Genomic DNA, 25,987 nt, shown 5'->3' on the forward strand with positions numbered 1-25,987 from the left:
AACAAGCCCTTCACGCAACTCTAATTCTGATGCATTTTGTGGGTACACCATATTTCATAAACACTGACAAGGAAACATGCAAAAAAAAAAAAACTGGAAAGAGTTTGCTCCATGGTTAAACTTTGAATCCCTCTCGATGTCTTTTGGACTCTGCTCTTCATACACCAGTAACCTGATCGCTGTTTGACATTGTCATGCTTGGTAAATAACAGTTCCCTCCCTGATGTTAAAGGAATGTCAACCTACCTTGCCTTAAACTTGGACAAACCCAAACCTAAACCAAGCCAGCTTAGTACCCTGTAAGATTCAGACAGTCAAATTCAAAAACATTTTTATTTCACGTGAACTAAAAAGCAAAAGTGAGAACTTTTTAATGCAAACCAATATGACATTAATGTTTCTAAGAATTTTGGCTTAAAAACTAAATATAGTGTCAAGGACAATTTTGGGGACCCAGAATTCTTTATAGATCAAGTGCTGTGGGATAGTTATATCCAGTTTAAAAGAACAATCACAAATTTTATACTATAATGTACACTGCTAAATGTTGTAGCTAGTCAGGAAGAGATAGGATTCTGTTGTAATAGGGGTGGAACCAATACTTGACTTGTTGCAAAACAGGCTAAACTTTCCATCTGGAAGCTACTTAACCATGGGTAAGTTACTTAATCTTTTTGGGTCTTGGTTTCTTATTCCAGGAGGGGGGTGGGAGACTGATTGATTGAAGTTGATAACTGTAATGTAACAACATTGTATATACAGGACACATCCTACTTACTGGAGTACTTGGGGGAAAAAAGCCATGGGGTATGCAACTGACAGGGAAAGAATAATAAGGGCAAATGTGGTAAAATGTTAACAATATGTAAACAAAGGTAAAGGGTGTTCTTTGAATTGTTATTCTTGCAACTTGTCTGTAAATTTGAATTCATCTCAAAATAAAGTGTTTTTAATTATAAAAAAAAGAATAAACAGGGAGGAGGAGGGAAAGGGAATCAGAAGGAGGAGTGGGGGAGGGGGAGAAGGAGGAGATCACTTCATTCAAGGAAATGATCCATGCAACTGCCAAGTGGCCTGGAGAGCTCTGTCACTGGACAGTGCACATCTTCCCACTGCAGTTTCCCTGCATGGACTGCAGACCAGAGCTGGATGCTGCTGGAGCAGCTTGACACAGACCAGGGAGCATGGTGTGGATGGCCTCGAGGCCGGGTTATGGACCTGGGCTTGGCCACCCTGCATGCATTCACTCAGAACCCACTTGGTGCCCATTATGCAGCAGGAGTGAAGCACACCCAAGAGGAGGCATCTGCAAGCCCTGTCCTCGCTGAGCTTGTGCCCTGCTAGGGAGCCAGGCATGAACCAGTGGGCAGGTTCATTACGGATCACAGGATGATGGGCCCTTCCAAGGGCAAAGACGGCCCCTTCCTGAGGAAGTGGTGTTGGAGGTGAGCACAATGGAAAGGACGAGGCTTCCCAGCAGACAGGGGTGTGAGAAGGCTGTGAGGCAAGAGGGACAGATCTGCTCAAGAGACTGGAAGAAGATGGGGGCGGGAAGCAGGGCCAAAGCAAGAGGGTGGGGAGAGACCAGCCAGAGGTGTGGTCAGCACGGGTGGCCAGCCAGACCCTGCAAGGCTGCTCGTGTCTGTGGGTCAGGATGATGGGAAGTTCCCAAGCATAGGGCTGATACCCCAGAGAGGACTGGCGACAGAGGCCAGAGAGGCCAGGGAGGGTCTGAGAAATCCCCTGGACTGGGGGCACCATTTAGGAGGACAGAAGTGGTCATAAGGGGTTTAGGTGGAAAAATCACTTAAGACTCCATATTTGATGAGATGTGGATGTAAGGAAGGGGGAAAAGAATTCAGCACTAGCCCACTGGGAGATGGATGGTCCACTTCTATGAGGTGGGAATGCAGAAGTGGACAGAAGGAGTTAGCTTTGAATCTACTGAGTGAAGAACCTGAAGACATCTATTATAGGGACTCTGTCAGGACAGTCTCGTCCAGTGCCTGGAGGACTTATGTTCAGCTTCAGGAGCTGAAGGCAGACGTGGGTGAGCAGGACTGGCCATGCCCTCCACTTGCTGGCCTGGTCTGCCTGCACCCTGACACCCTGCTGCCCCTTCTGATAGCCAGCTGCAACTCCATCTCCTTTCCCACTCCCACCTGGCCACCGCCCTCATGCTGACTCCCCTCCCCCATGCTGGCTCCCCTCCCCCATGCTGGCTCCCCTCCCCACTGGCCTACCAGGGCTGTCCCACACACCAACCCAACCTGGTGAGCTCCACCCCTGAGCGAGCATTTAGTCAGAGAACTGTCCCCCTCCCCACAGGGGACTAGCTGAGTGTGGGACCCACACTGAGAAGGCCAGTACCTAATCCCAGCACTTCATGCTCCTTACCAGGGTGGTGTCTTCCCCAGAGTCCTGGGTGAACGTGGAGAAGGCCGGCTCCCCTGTGGGCATGCTGCCAGCCTCTGTTTCCCCAGCAGTGCTGACGGGCACCTCAGCCTCCCCTGTTGCTGTCATGGCTAAACCTTCATTATCCAGTCCCTAAACAGAAAGGCATGCTGAGGGACCATGGCAGTGGACCTGACCCTGGACCACTGGGCTGTTGCTGGAGGGTTCAGACAGGGTCCCTTTTGCACCTGCATCCTGTCGCTCCTGCACCTTCCAAGCAAGTACTCAACCAAGATGGCACCTTGCAGGGGTGCCCGCAGTGTGACATTAGTGTGGGAATATGGACTCCTGCCCCCATCAACCTAGCAACCAGCTGTGCCATGTCACCCTCGGGTGACACTTGCTCTCCAGTGGTCCCTTCCAACCTCTGCCACCGGTCCCAAATGCAGAACTTCACGGGTACTGAAGTCCTTGGGTGGGGGTAAAAACCCAGGCCGTGGGCTCCAGGGTCTTCTTGCTGAAGGAGCTATCTGTACTCACTGACCACTTGACCACTCACTGTCTCCTGCTCTTCCTAGCACAGTGCCATCTGGCTCCACTCCTCCCACATCTAAAACTGCTCCTTCAACCTTACTCAGGTTCATGTTGAGAATTCGGTGGAGGCTGGATGCCCCCAATCTTTCTCCCCTGGGAAGGCAGATTTCCAATCTGACTACATCTCTTCCTTGTTTCCTACCTTTCAATGGCACCTTACTTCTGCTGGATCCCCTCAGGCTCCTTGACGGAGTCTCAAACCTGCCCTGCCATGGTCTCAGAGGCCTCACAGAGGCCCATGGTCACACTGTACTTGTTTTGTTTTATGAGGCCGCAGGCTTTCCTTCTATCACCCCCTTTCATGGAACACCTGTCCCATCCCCATCTGCCCAGCTACTTCCTCTCTTCCTCCTTCACCCCAAAGCTGGTCTCTGGGCCCCTATTCTGTGCTCACCAAGCAACAACAGCTTCTGCTCTTGAACCTCTTACTACTGAGTTTCCAGAAACCAGGACCATCCTATTCACCATCTGTCCCCACTCCAGGGCCAGCAGGCCACAGCCCTCCACAAACTCTTGCCCAATTGGTGAAGCCACACCTCAGCCTCCTACTCAGAGCCACCAGACTTGGCCTCACAGGGCTTTACTCTGCACTTTGCAGGGAGATGAGGAAGGCTAGTTGACTGCTCCAACCGGGTTGACCTCCTCCCTGATAACAGGTGACACACAGCAGGCACTTGAGTTACTTACAGAAGTGAACCCTTCCCCGGGATCCTGGGTGGTCATAGGCAGGGTTGATTTCCCAGTGGGCGAACCGCTGAGCTCCGCTTCTGGGGTGGCACTGACAGACACTTCAGCCTCTCCTGCTGCTGTTGCTGCTAACCCCTGCAAACACAGACATCACAGGAGACCACGTCACTGGGCCCCTGGTCCTGGTCCACGTGGAGAGAACAGACGACCTACTCCCCTCCAGCAACCTGCATTTCTGCAGCTCCTTTACCCCAGGCACTTCCACGTCTACGACCCCACCCCAGCCCCACGCCTGTCCCAGATTTGCAGAAGCCAGGGACAGGGCAGATTGCTGGGCACCTCGGTCCCCTGCTTGACTCAGTGTCTTTGCCCCTCTGGTAAGGAGTGATCGCTGCCTCCTGAGTCAGTCTGCTCTAGCTCTGATGCTTCTGCCTGGACACAGGGGCCTTCTGCCACCCCTGTCCACATGCACCAGTCCAGACAAAAGGACAATGTCTTTGCCCGATGGCTTCAGAGATGTGCATGCAGCACCTGCGTCCTCCTCAGCCTTCTTGAGGCCAGCTACTCCTCTGTCCTCTCTTTCCCATGACTTGGCTTCCTCTGGGCAATACACAGGATGAATTCAAGAAAGTGACACAGCAAGCGGACAAATGGAAACAGAGCGGCTCTGGCTGCCAGTGTCCTCAAGTGGCTATGTTTTATGTCTATTTTTCAAAGTTTTTCATTTTTAATTTTTTTGCTTTTGAATACTAAACACAGTGGGCTGATCCAAGACAGATTTCCTGCTGCAGGACTTCTCAGGGCCTATATGAAGGGAAAGTCAGAGCATTTCCCAAACGTACTTGTCCTCAGAGCCCTTCTTTCACATAACATACTGTCCTTGCAGACTTATCCTCTCCCCATAAAGACACATAAGAAAGATGACGTCACAGGATATCAATTGAGACTCTCTCTGACTCAGGATCAGCTAAAGCCCCGAAGGGCAAGTACAATTCCATTTGCAAATTCCAAATCCACCTGATTCCACAGCCATCAGGTAACTTCCACGTGCTAAAAGAAGTGGTTGCCTCACTCATGGGGACATGCTAACAGACAATGGAGTGACAGCAGTTCTACCAGTTTTAGGCCATCCTACTTCCCTGATAGAGAGGGGAGCTGAGTGACTGGAGAGGAAAAATTTCAGAGTGCTGTTCTTTCTCCCCCTCCTCTCCTCCCAAAAACCATCTGGCAAGCTGGATGTGTATTCTCTGGAATTTGGGAGACACAGGGACTGGTGTGATGCTTTCCAGGGAGACAAAAGGGGAAAGTAGGGGACCATCTAGATCCAGAGAGGGAAGGGAAAGGGAAAGGGGACAGAGGAGACGGGATGGGAGAAAGGGACATAGGGGGACACAGGGACGGGGGGAATCTGTCTGCAGCTGTTTTACTGGACACAGGCAAGATATAATCCCTGCAAAGGGAGCTGGTTAAATTCATCAAGCTATGGCCTCCACCCAGAGGCCCATCCAGAGGGTGTGGAAGCCCAGGCAGAGGTTTCAAGGCCAGCAGTGGAACTTTGGTCCTCCTAGGTCTCCTGCAGGAGGACCTCGGAGGAATCCCAAGAGCCGCCACAAGAGAAAGTTCCAGCATCTTCCCCTCCAAAGGCCCAGATCCTAATTTCACCCAGCTGGGCCTTCCTCTCCAGGTGCAGCAGCCCCTGCAGATGTTAAAAGCAGCTGCTCCAGGGCCACAGGAAGTGAGGAGGAGAAAGAAGGAAATAGAGAGGAACCCCCCCAACAGTGCTTCCTTCCCTGGGTGATCCTGGTGTGCACCAGGCCTACACCTGCAAAGGGGGGAACTTATTTGTATTTTTGTTAGTTTTTTTTTTATATTATCCTGGACTGACCAAGTGAAATACCTGTGAAAATCCGAGTGTGACCAGATGATTGGGAGAGATGAGAACTGTCTGAGTTTCATCCCAGGAGAGGGAAGAAATGATCTGGCACTTTAGTTTTTAGCAGGGGTCATTGTGAGAGAGCTACATTTGCTTTAGTTTTGTACCCTACTGTGTCCAGCATTTCAAATACTGCTGGCATCGCAGGTGGAAGAACCAATCACCCAGCAATAGCATGGAAACACCTGCAGTTAATGTGATTCTGTCTTGAAGGGGGCTCAAAGGGCTGAGGAGTCTCCACAATGGAGCAGGAGGGAGGTGGTTTCCATGGTGAGGGCCTGGCATGCATCACTAGGCAGGTGTGAGGATGAGCGGGGGTCACATTTCCTCCACCTTGCTTGGTGCATCCGGGAGCCCAGGGAATCTTGCCTCTACATATCACGAGGACAGGGGCAGTCCAACTAAAACCCTCCTGATTCTCTATGGTTTCCAAGTCACCATTAGGTTTGAAATAAGCAAAGTTCACCACTGGCTTACAAAGGAAATTTGCCATTCACTCACCTCTTCTTCAGTGACAGGGAAGGCCCCGCTCCCTGAGCCAATCTCAGGAATGGGGTCACCATCCACAGGAGGAAGTCCCTCCAGGGTGTCCTTCAGGATTTCACCTGACCCTACAGGAAGAAGGCATTCTGTAATTAATAACTACATTTTTCATTGTTGGAAAAGAATGAACTGTCTCTTTACCTGCTAGCTTGGTGTAACTCGGAAAGTTGTAACAGCATAACATTAGATTAAGAAGAAAAAAAACCAAGTTGCAGAACAAGAGGGTAAGGTAATATCGCTTGGTGGCTTTCATCACCAGCTCTGGTACCTCCACCAGCCGGGAATTCTGCTTTGCCACTTACCAGGAATGTGACCTGTGGCAGATTGCTTAGCGTATGATGCAAGCTGGTCACCTACAAATGAGGGATCATAATACTTCCCACCTCATAGGGTTGTTTGGAGGATTAATTGATAAATTAATGCAAGAAAAGCATTGAGAAAAGTTCACAGCATATAGGAAGCGACTGATAAACTTTCATTGTTATTGTGGTTCTGTATTTGTAAAATATAGAAAAAAAAACAACCCAAACTATATATGACTATACATGTTCTATCATTATTATATATTTTATAACATTCATGTTATATAATGATATTATCTAACATACATGTATGTGTGTGTCTATATGTTTATATAGACATACTTGGCTAAACCACAGTACTTAATATTTGTATCTTGAAGAGGATAGGAGTGGAAGGAGAAGAGGAAACTATTATCGCTCATACAACTGTGTATTGATTAAATTGTTACCACATGCACACATTTATTTTATAATTTAAAAAACATATGGAGACCTAAAGCAAAGAAAAAGAAATTACACTAAAGTAAATGTGTGCTTGTTATCCACCCCATCCCTCACCCCCACCCCTCCTTTAATCCCCCAACCAGTCATTAATTCTAACTGGGACCTATCCTACTATCAGGCTGCCTGGGAAGAGCCGGGCAGGAATCCCAGGATTCTGCCTCCCTACTATCACCAGAGCATGTGTCTTGCTCCTGTGGGCACAATGCAACCTTTCACTAATAATTTTCACAGAGTAGTGGCTGAAGTAGGGGCCTTGAATCTGGGAGGACCCGTCTCCAGACCGGGATCCTTCTGCACACTGAGGTCGCTCACCCCCTGGTCAGAACAGTGTGGGGGAAGTGTTAGGCTCTCTAAAGGACCCTGTGCCACCAGGAACTTGAACTACAGAGCACAGGCACCCGCGGGATGCGGGTGTCCTCCCTGAACTGACCACCAGGGGGAGCTGTGCAAGCGGCCCGTGGGCCTTTAGCCTCTTTCCTGACCCTGGGAGGGTGGAGACCAGGTAGGGCTGTTGGGGAAGCTGGTAATACAACTATGTGGGGGCTTTCCCTAGCTAGGGATAATGCTCAGGGTGCAGGTTTCCTTCTCCCCATCATCTGGGTTGTCTACAAAACAAGATTGAAAGGAACATTTTAGTCAGTCCCTGGTTTTCCTCTGGCCTTTGAGGGGCAGGTTAAAAAGTTAGGCTGATCTTGGGCACAGTGAGCTGTGCTGGATTCTGGATCACTCTCCATTCCAATTCTGCCTGCTCAAACTAGGAGAGTCCTTGCCCTGCCCTCTGCCCTGACAGCTCCTTGCCCCTTCCTTAAGGATTGCAAGTCCACCAGAACAGCATTTGCAACTCAAAATCACTTCTATGGCACATTCACCTGGAAGGCAAGATTACTGACACCCTTGGTTAAGGACTCTAAGGCTGGGAAATGCTCAGTTCCTTGCCCCAGGCCCTCAGGAAATAGGCTCCTGTGCAGGGCTTCCATTCAAGCTGTGTCCCAGGACCCTCTGGCTCTTGCAGCTACAGCCTCACTTCTTGGTTTTACTGTAACTTTGTTAAATTACTATACAATTTTCTTCTGTCCAATATTGTCTATGATCTCTTAACCACCAACTTCCCAAACCTAGTTATTGGACTAGCGTTCATTAACTGATGGAGAAGCAAAAAGAGTAATGATAAATATTATTACAGAAGACTTAGAAAATACAGAAGTCCAACAAAGAAAAATAAAATCCACCTACAATCCTAATACCCAGAGATAACTGGAGATAACTGCTCCTAACATTTTGTAACATCTCATAGGTTATATCTAATATAGCCACATTGATCTACATAGCTATTCATAAATGGATATAAATAACATATATTCAAAACGAGGTCAGCACAAAGTTTTGAAATCTGCTTTTTCAGTGGAATAAACCAAGAACATATTCCTGGGTCATTAAGCTTCCACATCATTGGGGAAGATATGAGTGACATAGAGTTTGCCCACCCATTCTTTATGACGGGCACTCTGGGTTGTTTTTGTTATTAGGAACAGCACTGCTAGAAATGACCCTGTCCCTACACCTCAGAGCTCTGGCCTGGGTTGTAACAGTGGTGTGAAATGTCCCCAGGCTGGAAACCCAGCAACCACTCAGTGAAAAGCCATCCCCTGTCCCTGGGCCTCAAGACTTGCCTGGTTCTAGGTTGCTGTGCTGGACAACGCTGGAGGTGTTTTCTGGGGTCTCCTCTGGTATGGGTTCACCAGAAAGCTCCGTGTCCTCGTAGGGAGAGGGTGAAGTTGGAGGTATATTTATGGGATCCACTTTTGCTTCTTCAGGCTGAAAGGATGAAAAATGAGACCCAAAAGGATTGACTTGACAGAAAAGCTCAAAAAAAAAAAAAAAAAAGACAGTGACTTTCAGAGGAGAAAATAACTTATCCACAAAGTGCTGAATAAGCCAAGAAAGCTGAGCCCCCCTTGCTGTGTCCTGGGCCATCACCACACCTGCCTCCCAGGGCCTGGAGCCATGCTCATTGGATCATACTAAATCCCCGTCAGCTCACAGCAAGACTCTGCTCATCTCAGCCACAGGTCTGAGCATGGGGACCACAGTTCTGTCATCCCGGAAGCCAGGGCCAGCACAGAGGAAGTGCCCGGTAAAGATGCACTGGGTGAGGGAACGAAGGAGCGGCCCAGTGCATGAGCCCCACTGCACTGGGACTACCACACCAGCCCAAGCCCAGGTGTGTACTGCTGCTGAAGGCCTATGAATATGAAAGACGCAATGGCTTCCTTCCAGGGACCATCCCTACCTACCAAGGAAAATCAAACACAAAAACTCAACAGCTGGAAACAGCAGTTCAGAGATCCAAGCAGAAATTCCGATGCAGGTCCTAAGGGTCACATCACCCCCAGCCCCAACATCAGCTCGTGAGACCCAGGGCTTGTTGGCATCCAAATGGTCTCATCACTTTCTAAGAAGAAGGTTGCTAGGGGAGGAGGGATGAGGGGAAGGGCCCAGTGTCCAAATTGTGATATGAACAAGAAACAGATCTTGTTAAGATCCTAAGACCTCAGAGTTAATGTCTTAATGCAGCATCACTTATCTATCCTAACAACACAAGGATATTTCTTTATTGTCAGAATCTAGTGTATACACTGTGGATCTCTGACCCATCAGAACAGGGAAGATTCTCTGGCTCCCCATAATTTGATGGTTCCATTCTTACAGTCAGAACTGGGTCCAATCCCAGCTCTCTGCTTATTCGCTAAGTTATGTTGGCAAGTCACGTAACCTCACTGAGACTCAGCTTCCTGCTCTGTCCAGTGGGGACAATCATATGTACTCAGAGGTTGAAAGGGTATGGAAATGCTCAGCACACCTTTATTGTCAATACACCAACATCCCATATTCGTTACTGAAAAACTGCATGAGGAGATAAACAAAAACAGAAAATAATCACTTTAAATACCAATACCCAGAGAAAAATCACTTGTCAATTTTATTGTCCTATAAAATCTCCAGGATGGAGGTGGGAGTGATGGCTGCAGGGAGCTGGGCCTTGAAGAGTGAGCAGAGTTACAGAAAACAGGGCTAGAAAGAAGGGTGGACAAGTTCAGGGCCTGACAACCTGAGCTTGGCAAAGGCCCAGTGTTGGAGAAGAGGCGGGACAGAGTCTGAGAGGCAGGGTGCAGGAGGGGGTGGTGAGAGGGGCTTGCACCAGGAACTTGCAGGTGAGCAGCTCAGGCAGGAGTTTTTATTGAAAGACCCCCTGCACCTGCCCCACCCCCTTCCTTACCACACACACACTTAGGCAAAGGTGATAGGGATATTAATTCTTATTCATCATAAAACAGAACTTTCCAGAAATGTAAAAGTGGAGTCCATAACTTCTCATACACAAATTTGCCCCTTCACAAAAAAGCTAACTCAACACAAGAGACAGGAATGAGGAGAAAGGCAAGGAGGGGCTGATTTTTAAGTCCCTGACCCGGCAGACAGTCCACGGTTCAGTTCAATGGTTATGGCTCATGTCTTGGAAGGGGCAGGCAGATAAGGCAGAGGATGGGGAAGTGAGCTGACAGAGAAGGGAGGGACCATCTGATGTGAAGGGGCAGATTCCCCACCTGGAGGGGTGGCTAGGAGAAGGAGCCGTGGAGCCCTTCCTGGAGATGATAACGATAGAAGTCTCAGCTCTGGGAGGCACTGGGAGCAACCCCCACCCAGACCTGGAGACCGGGCTGTGTCACCTCCAGGCTGGGTGGCCCCCAGGCCAAGCTCTCATGGCTCCTTTCTTCTGTGCCTTCTAGAAAGTAGATTCCAAAACACCTCCCTACAGATAGGACCTAAGGAAGTGTGAACACGTGGCCAAACATGAACCCTGCTTGGATGGAGGGGTGCCCAGGGGAAGGATCCTGAGGATCAGAATGGACCAATCAGGGTCAGGACCACCAGGCCCAGAGCCACGGATCAGGGGCAATCCTCAACCACAGAGGGCAACCCTGTGGCTTGGCAGCCTGTGGGCCCCAGCCACCAGCCACCAGCCAACCAGGAAGCAGGTGGCAGGAAGAGGCCCCAAGAGGAACAGGCATCTGTGCGTGCCAGGTTCTCCTAGTCCTGAACTGAGTTCATGTGAGGCCTTGTCTCCCCCGCTCCTTACAAGAAGCCCATCACTCCACCAACCCCAGCAAGCACCCCCCACAAGCTGCCGGTGCCAAGCACTCTCCCAGCGTTCACCCAAGTCCAAGCTCAGAGAGGTTACATGACTTGCCCAACATAACTTAGCTAATAACCAGAGAGCTGGGATTTGATCCAGTTCTGACTATAAGTCCCACATTTAGTAGGATTCTTATCTGCACCAGTTCTCTTAAAATCTTTAAGAAAAGTGGGGCGGGGAATCTGAGAAAGTGTTTGGGATGCCCTAGAGGCCACCAAGGCCACCAAATCACCAGCCACTTTACCACTTCTCCAGGTCCTCTGGGAATTTCTCTCACAAGGCTCTTGGCCGATGTGTGACCTCCCTCTGCCCCTGCCCCTGTACCATGTCCTGTGAGGGGGCCAGGCTGGGAAGTCTGTCAGGCCAGGCTCAGCTCCTGACTCTGCCACCATGTGTCCTTGGTAGGGCCACCTGGCCTCCTGGGCATCCCCTTGCACATCTGCATAGTGGGGCTTCTGCTGCCTCCCTGGTAAGGTGGTTGCAAGAAATAAGTGACATCCTGTGGGCAAGAATGCCAGGCCCGCAGTGGGTGCTGAGAAATGCCACTTCTCCCCTGCCTGGCTCCAGAGCTGCCTGGCTCCTCTGACCCCTCCCAAGCTCCCATCCCTGTGACCATCTCACATTCTCAGACCCAATTCTCTTTTCCTGTCCCTCTCTGAGGCTACCCTGGGTTATTATCATCTCTGCCTGAGATGGCCTCCCTCCAAATGGGACTGGTATGCTAGGATCAGCATTCGGCTCCAAGCCCTGAGGGACCACCACTCTGTGCCCTGCTGTCCTGTGTCCTGGACAGAGCAGCCCAGGGCTGATGGGTGCAGGGGATTATAACACTGCCCAGAGTGGCCACCCTCCCTAGTCACCAGATGGGCAGGCCCCCTGGACCTTTAAGTTCCATCATGCCAGCCAAGAATGGACCTCCATTCTGGGGACAGACTCACAATCCTCCTGAGCCAGGAATGCATGGATGGGCATCAGGAGACCTGCGCCTAGGCACCCTTGGGCCAGTTTCTTCCCCTCTTTGGACCTCAGTTTGCCCATCTGTATTAGGAGCAGTTTTCTGTACACTCCTGTACAAGAAGTGACAAGTCCCTCCAGCACTAACAATTACAGTCCTATTCCACAGCATCCACATCTCTGTCACCCTAAGTCTAGAGTTTGCAGCCTTTGTCTCATTGACACCTCTCCCTCTGTCTTCTATAAGAGGTGAGCTCACAAAGTAAGCCAGTCCAGAGGAGGTTGCTGGAACTTTCTGTGCTCAGTGATGGAGATGCTCCTTGCTAAGTCACTAAGCACAAAAATAATTCAGCCACAGGCCACAGTGGGCATTCCCAGCAGGCAAGAGGCTGAGCACCAGAAGGAGGGCAGCCCTTCCCATGGGGCTGTGGTGGCTTGGCAGCTCACAGGAGTGGGGCCCCGCTGTGCTCTGGCAGTCCTCACAGCTGGAGTGGAGGCCCAACTGTGTGTGCTCTCTCCTAGAAAATGCCATAGCAGCCATTGTTCAGAGTCACTTCCCTGGAGCCAGGCACTAGGCTGAGATGTGCCCCTGCTGCCACCTCTCTCTCTTGCTACAGCCTGGGAGAGAGGACTACCACTGTTGCCGGTCTGGGGAAGGGCAGCTGAAGTTCAGGCAAGCTGAGAAGTGATCCAAAGCCACAGTAGTGCACGATGCCTACCTTGCACAGTCCTCTCATGGTGACGCATACAGGGGAACTGGGAGGTTGCCAAATGCCCACTGGCCAGTGCCCTCCTGGCCTCCCCAGAGGACCCCACAACTGACCTCACAGATCTGAAAGCAGAGATGTCAGATCTTGGGCCCTGGGCACCAGCCCCCAACAGCTGACCCAGCTCACAGAGAGCAGCACTCCATACTCACCGGGGCTTGAGTGTGAGTGACAGCCTCTAAGATCTCGGCCACTGTGTCCGGGTCCTGAAGCCCGCTGCCCTCTCCTGATGCCTGCGAGGAGACAAACCACATGCCCCAAAAAGGGAGCCATTACATAGGAACATAGCAATTGGGCCAATCAGAAACTAACAAGACTCTTGCAGAGGAACTATGAGACAGTGTGCACCAGGGTACATGGATACATGCACATGGAAACAGGGATCGTGGAGTTGAAGGGGCAGCATGTGTGCCTGTGCGTGGGTAGCTATTCTCTTTCTTTCCACTTCTCATTACTCAAATAAAGTCCATCACTTTTCAGTCTCTCTTAACACGTCAACTTCCATTTTGTCCAGATCTCCTTCATTCCCACTCTGGAAGACTGTCATCGGAATCCCACATTAGGAGCCATTAGCCCTGAAGTAAGACTTCCTGTTGTTACCTAATCTCCGTAATTAGCCTCCTAAAGGCAGCCAAGCAGGCTGTGTGCTGGGATTTTGCAACTGAACCCTTGCTCTCGGGCTCTTGGGTTGTTTCTGTTTCTTGAGTATCAATGGCAGTGCAGTGATGAATGAGTGACAACACGTAAGCTTCCCTTTCTTCCGGCTTCCTATGACTGCCAGGCCAGGTCCCAGGCTCAAGGAGCACAAACATTCAGACAGAGCCAAATTCCTCCTCTGCATGGCTTTCCAACTCCATCAATACCTGCTTCCTTTTTTAGTGCAAAATTAATGAAATCAACCTTATGATTTGTTTGGAGATTGACACCACCCAGAGAGCAATAGAAGTCCTAGGGAAACGCCTCCCGCTGCCTGCCTCTGACTTTGGCATCCTGCCATCTGTCCCGTCTGCCTGGAAGGGCTCTCAGACAGCCTTCACCCTGATGTGCTCCCAGTTCCTCCTGTTTTCTCTCCCTGAGCCCCCTCCATGCTGAGTTGGGTCTGAGGACATACTCAGGCAGTCACTGCCTCTGGGTGTGTAAGCATGTGCAAGAAGCTGGGGGAGGGAGATAGTTCCCAGGTTATCCTTCCCTCCCCAGCCTTTATCTACCCTGCTGCTCAGCAAATCCTGGAGGGAAGGAAGGAGGAAGAGAGGGAGCCATCTTTTTTCCCTTCACCCCACCCCACCCCCAACTTAGGAACTGATCCACTTGCCAGGCATAAAACTAATCTAAATTTAGGTTCATTTTTATAGGAATTTACACCCAGAATATCTTAAACTCTTAACTCTGATTTTAGAATCTGACACTCTCCTTGGCAGGGAACCTGGAAACCAGGCCATTGACTGCACAGCCATGGAAGAATTTAACACCTTATAAGACGCACAAACCCCCATACCAAAGGGATGGCTACAGCTCTTTAAAAAGTGAAATAAAGCCAAAAGCCCAAAATAGGACTTGGGGCAGCGCCTGCCAAGATGAGAGGTTTCAGAGAGTCCATGACACTGGGGATGACGGATTGCCTGGGCGCCCGGTGCTCCCTGGCCCAGCATGCTGGGGCTCACCGACGATTCCTGGGCTTCGCACAGCTCCTCTGGAGTCCGGGGATCCGAGTGGATGATGAGCTGCTGGATGGAACCCTGGGGAAGGGCAAAAGGAAGCAGAAACCATGGGTCAATTGCACATCCACAGCAACTCTGGTGGAAACGGGATTGTTTGTGTCATGGGGAATAAGAAGCACAGCCTACCTCTTGGACAAAATAATGTGAACCTCCCTTAGCTAGAAAGACCCTTGGAGAGCTTTGTGCTCAAGCAGGGCCTACCACAGCAGCCTTCTAGCTGTCCCCAGGGCTCAGCTTGTCAGCAGCAGGCCCTGAAGAGCCCATCTCCTGCTCCCAGAAAGCCTTTCCTCCAGGTGGGTGGCCTCATCCCAGGAAGAGCCTCCGCAGCCTCTGGGCCTCTATGCTCACCAGCTCCCCCACCTGGCAGCTCATTCTCCACCAGACACTCAAAGTGGGCATGTGAAAACTGCCTGCCAGATTAACTCCTTACCCTTCTCCAACGCCTCCCACTGTGTACAAATAAACAGAAACGCCACTCCATGCCTTTGCTGGCTCAGTAACCAGGTGTCAGTAAATACCTGTGGGAGTCAATGAATCCTCACAAAAACTCAGGGATTTTCTTTAGAATGGTTTATTCCTAAAAGCTCATTCTAATGATAGTAAAGTCTGTTTGTTGATGTTTTGTATCAGGGCACACGATCCAAAAGGAGAGACAGTTACCTCTCACTTTGGTATTCTAGATTAGGCCTCCTCTGAAGAAATTACTTAAGTAATTTCAAAGATGTTCAAAGATAAAATCGTTTAAGGATACAACCTTACTCTTGATCATGGCTTAAAATGTACAGAGTGCTTCCACAGATCTCACTTGATTCTACAAGCCTGTGAAACAGGTTCTCTTATCTCCATGTTCAGATAAGAAAACAGAGAGACTTGGGAGAATCCGATAGTATCTGGAATCAGCAGGCAGAGTTTTAGAAGGGAGCCCTGGAGCCCAGGGATTTGGGTTCCAAGCCTAGGTTCCCCCCACCCTAACAGGCATGCCTTTTCAAGAGCAGAAGGGTAAACCAAGAATAGCACCTAGAATCCAGTGCATGGAGCATGGATGTCCCCGGGCCTCCCTGACCTGCAGGAATGGATTTGAACTCACCGTGAATCTTTCCAGTCCAGTGGCGCCTGCGTTGCCCACGAAGATCCCAGCGCTGGGCTCGAAGGCCAAAGGCCGGGAGGACCGCTGGAAAAGGACGTGGCTGTGCTCCTCGCAGTCCACCAGGAGGCTCACTGCCTCGCCCTGGACGATCACAGCAAAGCGGCTCCACCTGTTGGTCATCACCGGCACGGAGAAGGCTGCAGCCTCCTGGGACACGTGGGAGCCGGGCTCCGTGTAGTAGAGGATGACCCTCTGGCGTCCGTCCTCCACGCCGGAGAGCCGCAGGCCCAGGTAGATGACCTTCTGGAAGGCATCGGTAATGGCAAAGAGCACTCCGCCGCTGGGGCTGCTGGGCTTCACTGTGACACTGACCGCGAAGTCCCTGAAGAAGGTGGGCGGGATGAGGGTCCTGGCCGGGCGGCCCACGTTGGCGCCAGGCCCGAAGCTGTAGGCGGGAAAGCCACTGTAGCCCGTGACAAAGGACACAGATGAGGGCAGCGGGACACCAATGAGCTCCGTGAGGTCCAGATGGCTCTGGGAGGCCAACTCTACAGGGAGAGAAAGGCCACAGTTTGACCTGCGCACTCTGTCATGCTAGAAACCAGGAGACTGCCCAAGCTACCTGGGATTCCCCAGGAACCCACTGAAACTTCACTGTGGAAATTGTTTCCAAAATATTTTTACAAGGCCCGGCCGGATGGCTCATGCCTGTAATCCCAGACACTTAGAAGGTGGAGGCAGGAGGATCCCAAGTTCAAAGCCAGCCTCAGCAAAAGTGAAGTGCTAAGCAACTCAGTGAGACCCTGTCTCTAAATAAAATACAAAATAGGGCTGGGGATGTGGCTCAGTGTTCCAGTGCTCCGGAGTTCAATCTCCAGTACCCCACCCTGTCCCTGCCACACACACACACACAAAAAAAATTTTTTAAATAAAAATCCACGGAATGGAATGCATATACATTGCAACCTAAAATCGACCAATATAGGTAAATAAATATCTGTAGCATATATTCTTCATAAAACATTATACTGGCTTCTAATACTTGCCAGGTCCTTGAATATTTTCCCTTCTGTTTAATTATTATTTTTTCTTTTATTAAAAACATGTTGACAATAACCTACTAAATTGACTTCAACATCCACTAAGAGGTCAGGATTTGCAGCTTGGAAAACATTATAAGTAATTCCTTGAATATTGCCAGAATACATGATGTTCCTCTGCTAATGTGGGGATTTCTTTTCCCACTGTAAAACTAGATAGAGTTGTTTTGTTTTGAATGAGGCTTAAGTGCCTCAGGATGTAGAGGGGAAAGCAAGGACACAGTAAAGTGTTCCCAGATATCAGAACAACTGAAATTCACATCATTGTCTCACCACCCTTCATCATCACCATCATCATCACCACCACCACCATCTCGTCTACACACCCTGAACCACCTCTTCATTCTGGACCAGATGCTACCCTAAGTGCTTCACATACTTTATTTAGATCATTTCATCCTCATGGTAATCCTATGGGGTTAGGTACCCTTATGCCTACTTTACTTCCAAGAAAATTGAGGCTTATAGAAGTTAAACACCTTTTCTCAAGGTAAGTTCCATGCAGGATTCAAACCCAGAGCATCTGATCACAGAGTGTGTGCTCTTAACTACCACACCTTGTGGGGAGAATTGATAAAGCACTCTTATAGTGAAAAGGACCCCAAGGCTTTGGGCAAGTCCTCGTCCATACAACCAGGGTGCCGGGAGAAGGCTGCAGGCTGGCCCACATACTCCTGAGCTTCTCTCCAAGGAGCCCCAGTGAGATGGGAAGGCAGGTCCTAGGGAGAGGTATACAAGTCCGCTGCAGCCACAAAGAAGGGCAAGCGACATGCTTGACCTTGGAAGCAAAGCCAGATCGGAGGATTTGACCTGGGGAGGAGGCCTCGGGAGTGCGAGGATCGGAGTCCAGCCGTGTCCTGCCCTGGAAGCCAGAGGGCAGGGCAAAATTACCTGCTGGCTACCTGGGCTACAGCCAGAGGCCAGAGTGTCCCCTGAGTGTCCTCTGGGGACTGGATAGGTTGACATTCAGAAAAGACCAAACCCACTTCAGGACACCGCCACGTCAGGCCCTACCTGTGCAATCAAGCTTGTTTCTAGTTTGCCACCTTGTCATGATCTTATTGGACACAGCTAACTAGCTGTGTGACCTGGGTATGGTCTCCAAAGATACAGGCTATCCACGCAACCCCCGTCAAAACCAGTAGGGACACAATAAACATTCACTACGCTTTCTTTTTTATTACATCTTCTCAGTGACTCCAGGAGGTAGGTGGGCAGGGATTGTCACCTACTCTGTGCTGAGATGGAGCCTGCCTCTGCCCTTGAGCTCCCCATAAAGAGTAATAACTACTGTGTCTTTACTTTTACTTTCCACAGCAGCCTGGGAGCTAACTGCCATTGTCCCATTTTACAGATGAGGAACTGAGGCGTAGGAAGAGGAAATGACCAGGCTGCACAGCTGAGCAGCAAGAGGTCTTGCAGCAGTGGCTGCAGAGTTTCTCTTGGTTTACTGCTACAACCTCACTGAGAGGAGGGGTCTCTGCAGGGTTCTGTGTGGGGCTCCAGCTTGTCTGCCTGCTAAGCTGAGGACCTGGAGCAGCAAAGGGGAGGGAACGGCATCCCCAAGGGGTCCAAGAACTCTAATTCCCCATGGAGGTCACACATGTTCCCACGGGAGGGGAGAGAGGCACCCTACTACTGTGTCCCGCCCCCACCCCATAACACCCACAGAAAAGGTGTGACATACAGATACAATTATCATGAAGCGTTTTTATCAATACAAAATAACAAAGAATAATCAGAGGCACTTAAAAATGGTTAAAATGGCAAAAGCTTATGCGTATTTTATCATAAAAAACATAATTAGCTTACAGAGTTGTGAGGGTTAAATGAGATAATACAAAGCGCTTATGCGTGGCACATGCTCAGAAAATAGTGGATATAGGTAAAATCATGGTTGTCCTCCTCTTCCAACTTTCAGATTCATTAAGGAATCTCAGAGGTCCCTGATACAACCTCTCCCTAACATGTGTTGGTCCTGCCCTGTCCAGCATGGTAGCCACTAGCCACATGTGGCTACTGAGTGCTTGAAATGAGGTACTCTTGACCGTGAGATGCCGTAAGTATAAAATGCAAATTGGATTTCAAAGAGTTCATCCAGAAAAAGGAATGTAAAACACCCCATTAGTAATTTTTATACTGATTACGTGTTGAGATGACAACTTGGGAAAATACTGAGCTAAATGTAGAAAATTTTTTTTAAATGTTATGAAGTTATATGTTGTGTATTGTGTGCATTATGAGTATGTAACAACAAATCCCATCAGTATGTACAACTATAATACACCAATTAAAAAAAAAAAACTACGATGAGGAACAAGCATGGCCACTAGTCCTCTTAAGGAAGAAAACACTCAGTGGATCCTCTGGTGTGTTACCTCCTATCCCACCCCTCTGCTGAGGTCCCAGTGTAGCCATACTCTCGGGGATTTGGTGTTTATCCTTTGCTTGGGTGTTTACTACATGAGGATGTGTCTCTAACAGAATGTGAACCGCTTTGCATATTTCTAAACTTCACAAAAGTGTTGGCGTGCTGTGTGTATCCTTCTGGATCTTGCTTTTTTTTTTTTTTTCACTCAACATTGTATTTCCTTGTTGACACACGTGGCTCTGGTCTTCTAGTTTCACAACAGAATTCTATGGAATAAATAAGCTACAAAGGATTGCATGACTTTCCACCACTATTACAAACAATATTGCTACAGACTTCTTCATGCTCATCTCCTTCTGCTTACTTGTGCAGGTAATTCCCCACCTGGAGGTGGATTACTGGATGACGTGGGCATGTGCACCTGCCACCCCACAGAATGCCACTGGGCTGTTCTCTGGAGCAATTGTACCATTTTATGTACCCACTAGCAACACGTTCTCGCTAACATTTAGGGAGGCAGAAAGATGCCATTTAGGAGAGGTCCGTGGGGCTTTTCAACTGCAATGATGACACTTACTTTTTGAATGAGGTGATGTTCCGAAGAAATATTCATGATACTATCTTTTTTTTTTTTTTTTTTTGGTACAGGGATTGAACTCAGGGGCACTCAACTACTGAGCCACATCCCCAGCCCTATTTTGTATTTTATTTAGAAACAGAGTCTCACTGAATTGCTTAGTGCCTCGCTTTTGCTGAGGCTGGCTTTGAACTTGCGGTCCTCTTGCGTCAGCCTCCTGAGCTGCTGGGATTGCAGGCATGCACCACTGTGCCCAGTTTCATAGTACTATCCTTTCATAGTACTATACATGTAATGGAAAAGATTTCATAATAGAGGAAAATGATTACTCCCTCCTCAGCAAAAGAGGACACATCAGTGCCCTTCTTAGAAGCCTTCTGTGGCTACCCAAGGCCCTCCAGGTCAGGGCTCACAGGGCTGCCACATGGCTTGAGACCCTTTGTGGCCTGGACCCAGCATTCTCCCTGCCCTCCAAGGTGCCTCCACTTGGTCCCTGGAGCACCCTGTGCTGTCACAGGTCCTCCACTTCTACCACAAACGCCTTCCCCTCTGCTGCCCACACCACCAACCCAGTTATTTTGCCAGAAAAACTCCGCTCATCATTCAAGACTCAACCCAGGCCTCTCCTCCCCCCCGCAATCCTCATCTCACCTCCCACACCCACGCCCTCTCCTGGAACTGCACTAGGGGCTCCCTGGGTGCACTTCGGGTCCTCTGTCACAGCTCTCAGCACACTACATGGCGCTGCTGGGTCACTTGTTCCTCTGTTCCTTAAACCATGAGGACAAGGACCGCAGTCTTCATCTCTGTGCTCCTAGTACCCAGTCCAGTGCAGACGAATGGATGAACAAGTGGATGGAATGATGGATGGACGGATGGACAGACAGATGGATGAAAAAATTCAGTCCCCTCATTTTTTAAAAAACATTTTATTCAATTGTAGATGGACACAATACCTTTACACCTTTATTTTGTTTTATTTTTATGTGGTGCTGGGATCAAACCCTATGCCTCACGCATGCTAGGCAAGCACTCTACCACTGAGCCACATCCCTAGCCCCAGTCCCCTCATTTTATAAAACACTAACACCAAAGATTAATAGGGAGGAAAGGTCTATTGGCCATGAACTCAAATGTGACTCTCGCTGAAAGCTCGTCCTTTCCAGCTCACGACTTGCTTTAAAACAGAAATAAATTTTAAGTAATTTGGTTTTAAGAACCAAACTCCAAAAGGCATAAGTTAAAGCACTGATAAATTTGGTTAAGTTTGACCATATAGAAATAAATTTATGCATAGCAAATAATAACACTAATGATAATTTCCACAATGTCAAATAAAATCCAAAACTTGGGAAAAGCATTTGCCACATATATCAGACAAAACAAAACAAACAACAACCACAAACTGACATTTCCCTACATATACAAAGCAAATGAATGAGCAAGAGAGCAGCAATCCAACAGAAAAATGGGCAAAGAATAGGTGTTTGATCCTCTCCACAGTAAAAGAAGTAAACAGGGCTTTTAAATATATGGAAATATTTGACCTCATATATTGAGAAGAAATAATGAGAACAACACACATTAAGATTACAAAAGAGACCATTTTTCCCTATCAGATTGGCACAAATCATAATGTCAGATAACATCCTAGGCTGGTAAGGACAGGCAATAAGAGGCTGTCTCATTTATTGCTATTGATTGCTATCAGGAGCATAAAAATCAATGTGGAGGAGACAATGAGACAAAATTTATCAAAATTACAAATGTATATGTATTCTTTGACCAACAAGTTAATACTTTTGTGAATTTTTAAACAAAGTTCCATTAAGGAAATAAAAAGTATCACATAAGAATATTCATTGAATTTATTTATTCATTGTTGTTTTGTTTATTTATTTGCTGGGGATTGAACCCATGCTCATCAAGAGCTCTGCCAATGAGCTCCATCCCCAGTATGGTTTAAAATTCACCTAAAATGCCCATTTCATGGAATGGTTAAGTAAATAATAATTTACAATATAGTCATACAATGAAATATAATGCTGCCTTTCAAATGATGTGATTCCTTGTGTATTAATATGAAGCAATCAGTAAGAAGAATTAAGTAAACACAGACAAAAATAACAAGGTACAGAAGAGAATTGCTACCAGTTACCTAATTGTATAAAGTATATATTAAATATATAAGTGTGTAAAATAGATGTAAACACAGTCACACAGTGTGTAACAACATTCTGGTTAACTACCAGCTGCACATAGGCGGGTGGTCCCCTGAGATGGTGTTGCCTGGTGATCATGGCTATCTTAATTTAAGCTCACATTTTGTGGTTCCCACAAGGACAACTCTGACTAAGGACGAGTTTCTCAGAATGCACCCTGTCGTTAAGCGATGCGTGACTGTGCATGTATTAGAATATCTCAAGAAGGATGCTCAAGAAATGGGCTAGAGATGGTCTCCAAGGAGGGGGCTGGTGGCCGCGGGATAGGCGACTTTCTTCTAACGATGTCCTTTCAAGCTTTTTCAATATTACACCCTCTATGTGGCATGAGAAATAAAGACAACAGCTTATTTTAAGACATAAACTCCTTGTGTCTGCTTTTAAGAATTTAAAAAACTATTCTTTTTGTTTTGCCTCACTTGGATATAGCACAGCTTTGTATAGAAAGAAAGAAAAAAATGGAAGTGGGGGGGGGGCAAATATCTTACTGAGATTTATTTTTCCCCTCCATAGTTTACAGATAAAAACAAAAGCCATGACAATGGAAGTGTAACTGATGTGATTCTGCAATCTGTATACGGGGTAAAAATGGGAGTTCATAACCCACTTGAATCAAAGTGTGAAATATGATACGTCAAGAACTATGTAATGTTTTGAACAACCAACAATAAAAAAAAAAAAGCCATGAGCACCTTACCAACTGCTCTGCTTTCTTTTTTCTTATCTAATCCATTAACAGTGTTTCCTCCTGTTCCTGCCTCTTCTACGGAGAACAGGAGGGAAACCCCTATCCCCTTTCTGGTGGGATGCTCTGGGTCTGGAACATTCCTAGATCTCCTGGGGCAAAGGAGTCCAAGGTTCACATCCCGTGGCTTGTTTCCAAAAGGTGTCCCTAGGGATTCTAGGGCCAGGTGATGATTCTGTAGACAGTGGAGAAAGAGATGATGGGGTCCCACTCAGAAGGCTGCCCAATGCTGCCCAGGACACATACAGGTGGCAACTCTGGGAATCACTATTCCCAGGAGTTGGTGTTAAAAAAAAAAAGTTTATCCAACATCCTTGTTTTGTAGACAAGGAAGCTGATGATCAGGGAGAGAGATGTCTGACCAGGAGACCCAGCCAGGTCTAGAACAGAAGAGCCAGGATAGACAGGGACTTGGAATCACAAATCCCCAGAGCTGCTACTCTCCTACCAGCCCTGACCACTCTGGCCCTTCCAGGTACCAGCCCTGGGCCAGCTGGAGAGTGAGCAATGGAGTCAGGATGCAGAGGAGAATGCTCTTAGGGTTAAGGCCCAGCCTCTGCCCTTCGCCAAATATACAGCCCTGGGGTGGCGGCTTCCTGGCCACAGGGGATCTGAAAAGAAGACGGGTGGGAAGTGCAAGTATTCCACAAATTTACTGATTGGTTTGTGATTTGATATAAAGATATAAACTTTACAAATTAAAGTCTGCAAAGCTTTCCTGACCCTTCTGTCCCTGCGCCCAGGCCCCAGACATTCCAGGAGGACAAGTGGGCAGGCACTGGGCCACAGGCCTTCTTTCCTCTGGCTCCAACAAGGGAGCTGAGCCTCCGATCGAGAGGAAGCCCAGGCCAGCTCCAGACCCTGGCTCCATCCACAGGCACAGTCAGGTGGTGCGGTATGCAAGGAGCAGGAGTGACCCCTGGCCTGGAGTGACCCCTGCTCAGGCTGGCCTGGGCCTGCTGGCTCATTTCCCCTTGGCCTCCAGCAGAAGGGCCACCTGCTCAGGCGGCCACCAGAGAGGCAAGGAGAAGCCAGGGAGCCAAGAGAAACAAGCCCAGCAACTAGGGCCGTGGGCTTGTCCTGGGATGGCTCTGTGCTGGGGAGGATGGGGAGGGTGGAGAGCACAGCTGGGTGGGAAGACAGCCTGCCATCTTGGCGGGGGGCAAGACCTGAAGGCCAGAGGACACTGCTGGTGGAGACTGTCATGGAGAGGGCCTACAGATTATAATACCTACCTCATAGGACAGCTGTGTGCCTTGAATACAATAGGATACCTAAAATGTTCAGCACACTGCTTAGCACACACAGTGCCCAACAAATGGTAGCTACCATCTCTCTATTATCATCCTGCTATTTCTCCATATAATTGTCATACCAGAAAACTAAAAGGATTCTTAGCAAGTCTTAGCTTTCCCACCTCCAACCTTTTGTGTGTGCTGTTCCTTCCTCCTGGGAAACTGCTCCATAGACCTAGCTTCACTGTCACTCACCTCCTTCATGAAGCCTTCCAGGATTCCTCCTCCTGCTAGACTGGACATCCTCCTTCCAGCACACTGCCCTGATTCTATGTAGCATGCATCACATCACATCATAGGGGGTCAGACTCCCAACATTCTTGGAGCTCCTTGAGTGTTGGAGCTGGGAGCCACCCCTGCCTGTCTCCCCAGCACCCAGGCTCTGATCCTGAGTGTTGAGTGGCTGAACTGAATTAACTTCAGGTTCAGAGTCCAAGGCCCTGGTAAAGGTCAGTGAGGTCAGGCTCCAACCCTGCCCCCAACAACAACATTACTGCATGCTCATTCATCACCTGGGGATCCAGGCTGCCTCCCATCTCCCAGGAAGCACACAGCCATGGGCCGTGAGAGAGTCTCAAGCAAGAGAGACAGGACTCAAGTTCAAGTCCCTGTTCTGCCATTGACTCTATCTGTGCTCTTGGGCAAACTGCTCCTTTCTCTGACCTCAGTTTCTCCATCTGCTCAGGATTAAACAAGAAGGACCCTCAGAGTTGAGTCCTCTGTGACATTCTGTGTATCTTCATGGCCTTCAGATACTCCTGGGGCTAAAGATGACCCCAGTCTTATTCTTTCACTTCATTAATATATAACTTAATTCAAGTCAGGAATGTTCAACTCCTTCAAGTCAGGAATTTGACGACACTAATAAAGCCCCAACAATACGTGCCTCTAGTAGTGCTGGAGTTATGGAGCTGAACCTGGCGTGTGTTACCAGGCTCACTTCTAGGTGACAGCAGTCGAAGCCTTCAAAGGCCCCCCAGCACCTTCAGCATCAGGTAAAAATCCTATGAAGCCTCTGGTCCATCTCTGTCTCCACCCCCTCCCTGTTTGTCTTCACTCATGCTGTTCCTCCTATTGATACCACACTCCCCCATCTTCTCATTGATGAGTCCCGTCCCCCCTGCCCCCCTGCCCTGCTTCTCAGGGCACCACAATGCATGGGAGCGCCACAACCACAGGCACAGCCCCTCCTCTAAAGACCCGAATAAAAGCCTGGCAGGGGCAGGCATCCAGCAATGTGGCCTCAAAGAAAGGAGACAGATGCACTCAACCTGGACCTCACCAGCTCCCTCCCGCCAATCCCTGGAATCTTTGGTTCAGACAATTTCAGGGTGGCCCCTCCCCAGGCACAGGGAGGAGACATCAGACAGCTTTAGAGGTGGACCAGGCAGAGGAAAATCTGAGCAGTCCCTGCAGGGTGCGACTTTCCTCCCAAGGGTCCAAAGTCAGTTTCCATGGAAACCAGAACAGACTCCTAGCAAATGAAGAAACAAACTGGGCTGGGTTCAGGTTCTCCTCCCACAGGGAAAACAGCGACCTGGCCAGAGGAGGAGGTGGAGAACGGGAATCCCCGCCTCTCCGCCTCTCTGCCACAGGCTCCGGACACCTGGTGCCCCCCCTTCCCCATCCGGCCTCGGTTTCCCCCTCCGGGCCATGAATGGGCTGGGTCAGCTTTTCCATCTGTGGGGTCCTGAAGCAGGGCTCAGGGCTGGCCTGGGCTTTGGAGCCTTGTCTCCGCAGGGAATTCTGAAAAGCTGCATCCCACAGATGATCTTCTGGGACCCAAGCCCAGAGCTCGCGCTTGTTAACATTTAAGGACCCAAGAGGCTGGGGAGCGTGCCCCTGACTCCCGGCCAAGGAGGGCGCCGAGAGCCCCGACCCAGCACTGGGGAGGGGGGACGCCCGCCACCGCGCGACAGCGGCCCCCAGCGGTCTCTCTGGGAACTGCGCCTCCGCCCACCACGGTAGGGCTTCTGCTGGGCTGAGGGGCACTGCCACT

General features: G+C 49.2%; 1 protein-coding gene across 1 annotated transcript in view; it reads right to left on the bottom strand.

Annotated features, from left to right (window-relative positions):
* Positions 1–25,987, bottom strand: part of COL15A1 (collagen type XV alpha 1 chain) — a 111,283-nt gene that overhangs the window by 55,000 nt on the left and 30,296 nt on the right. The window contains exons 2-8 of the mRNA XM_081282446.1: positions 15,679–16,226; positions 14,535–14,609; positions 13,026–13,106; positions 8,628–8,772; positions 6,110–6,219; positions 3,676–3,810; positions 2,398–2,547 (exon numbers count right to left, since the gene is read on the bottom strand). Of these exons, the coding sequence (XP_081138572.1) occupies positions 2,398–2,547; positions 3,676–3,810; positions 6,110–6,219; positions 8,628–8,772; positions 13,026–13,106; positions 14,535–14,609; positions 15,679–16,226 (1,244 nt within the window). The remainder of the gene's footprint in view (positions 1–2,397; positions 2,548–3,675; positions 3,811–6,109; positions 6,220–8,627; positions 8,773–13,025; positions 13,107–14,534; positions 14,610–15,678; positions 16,227–25,987) is intronic.

This window comes from Spermophilus citellus (assembly GCF_964194105.1).
Source record: "Spermophilus citellus genome assembly, chromosome: 2".
In the NCBI taxonomy this organism is placed as follows: domain Eukaryota; kingdom Metazoa; phylum Chordata; class Mammalia; order Rodentia; family Sciuridae; genus Spermophilus; species Spermophilus citellus.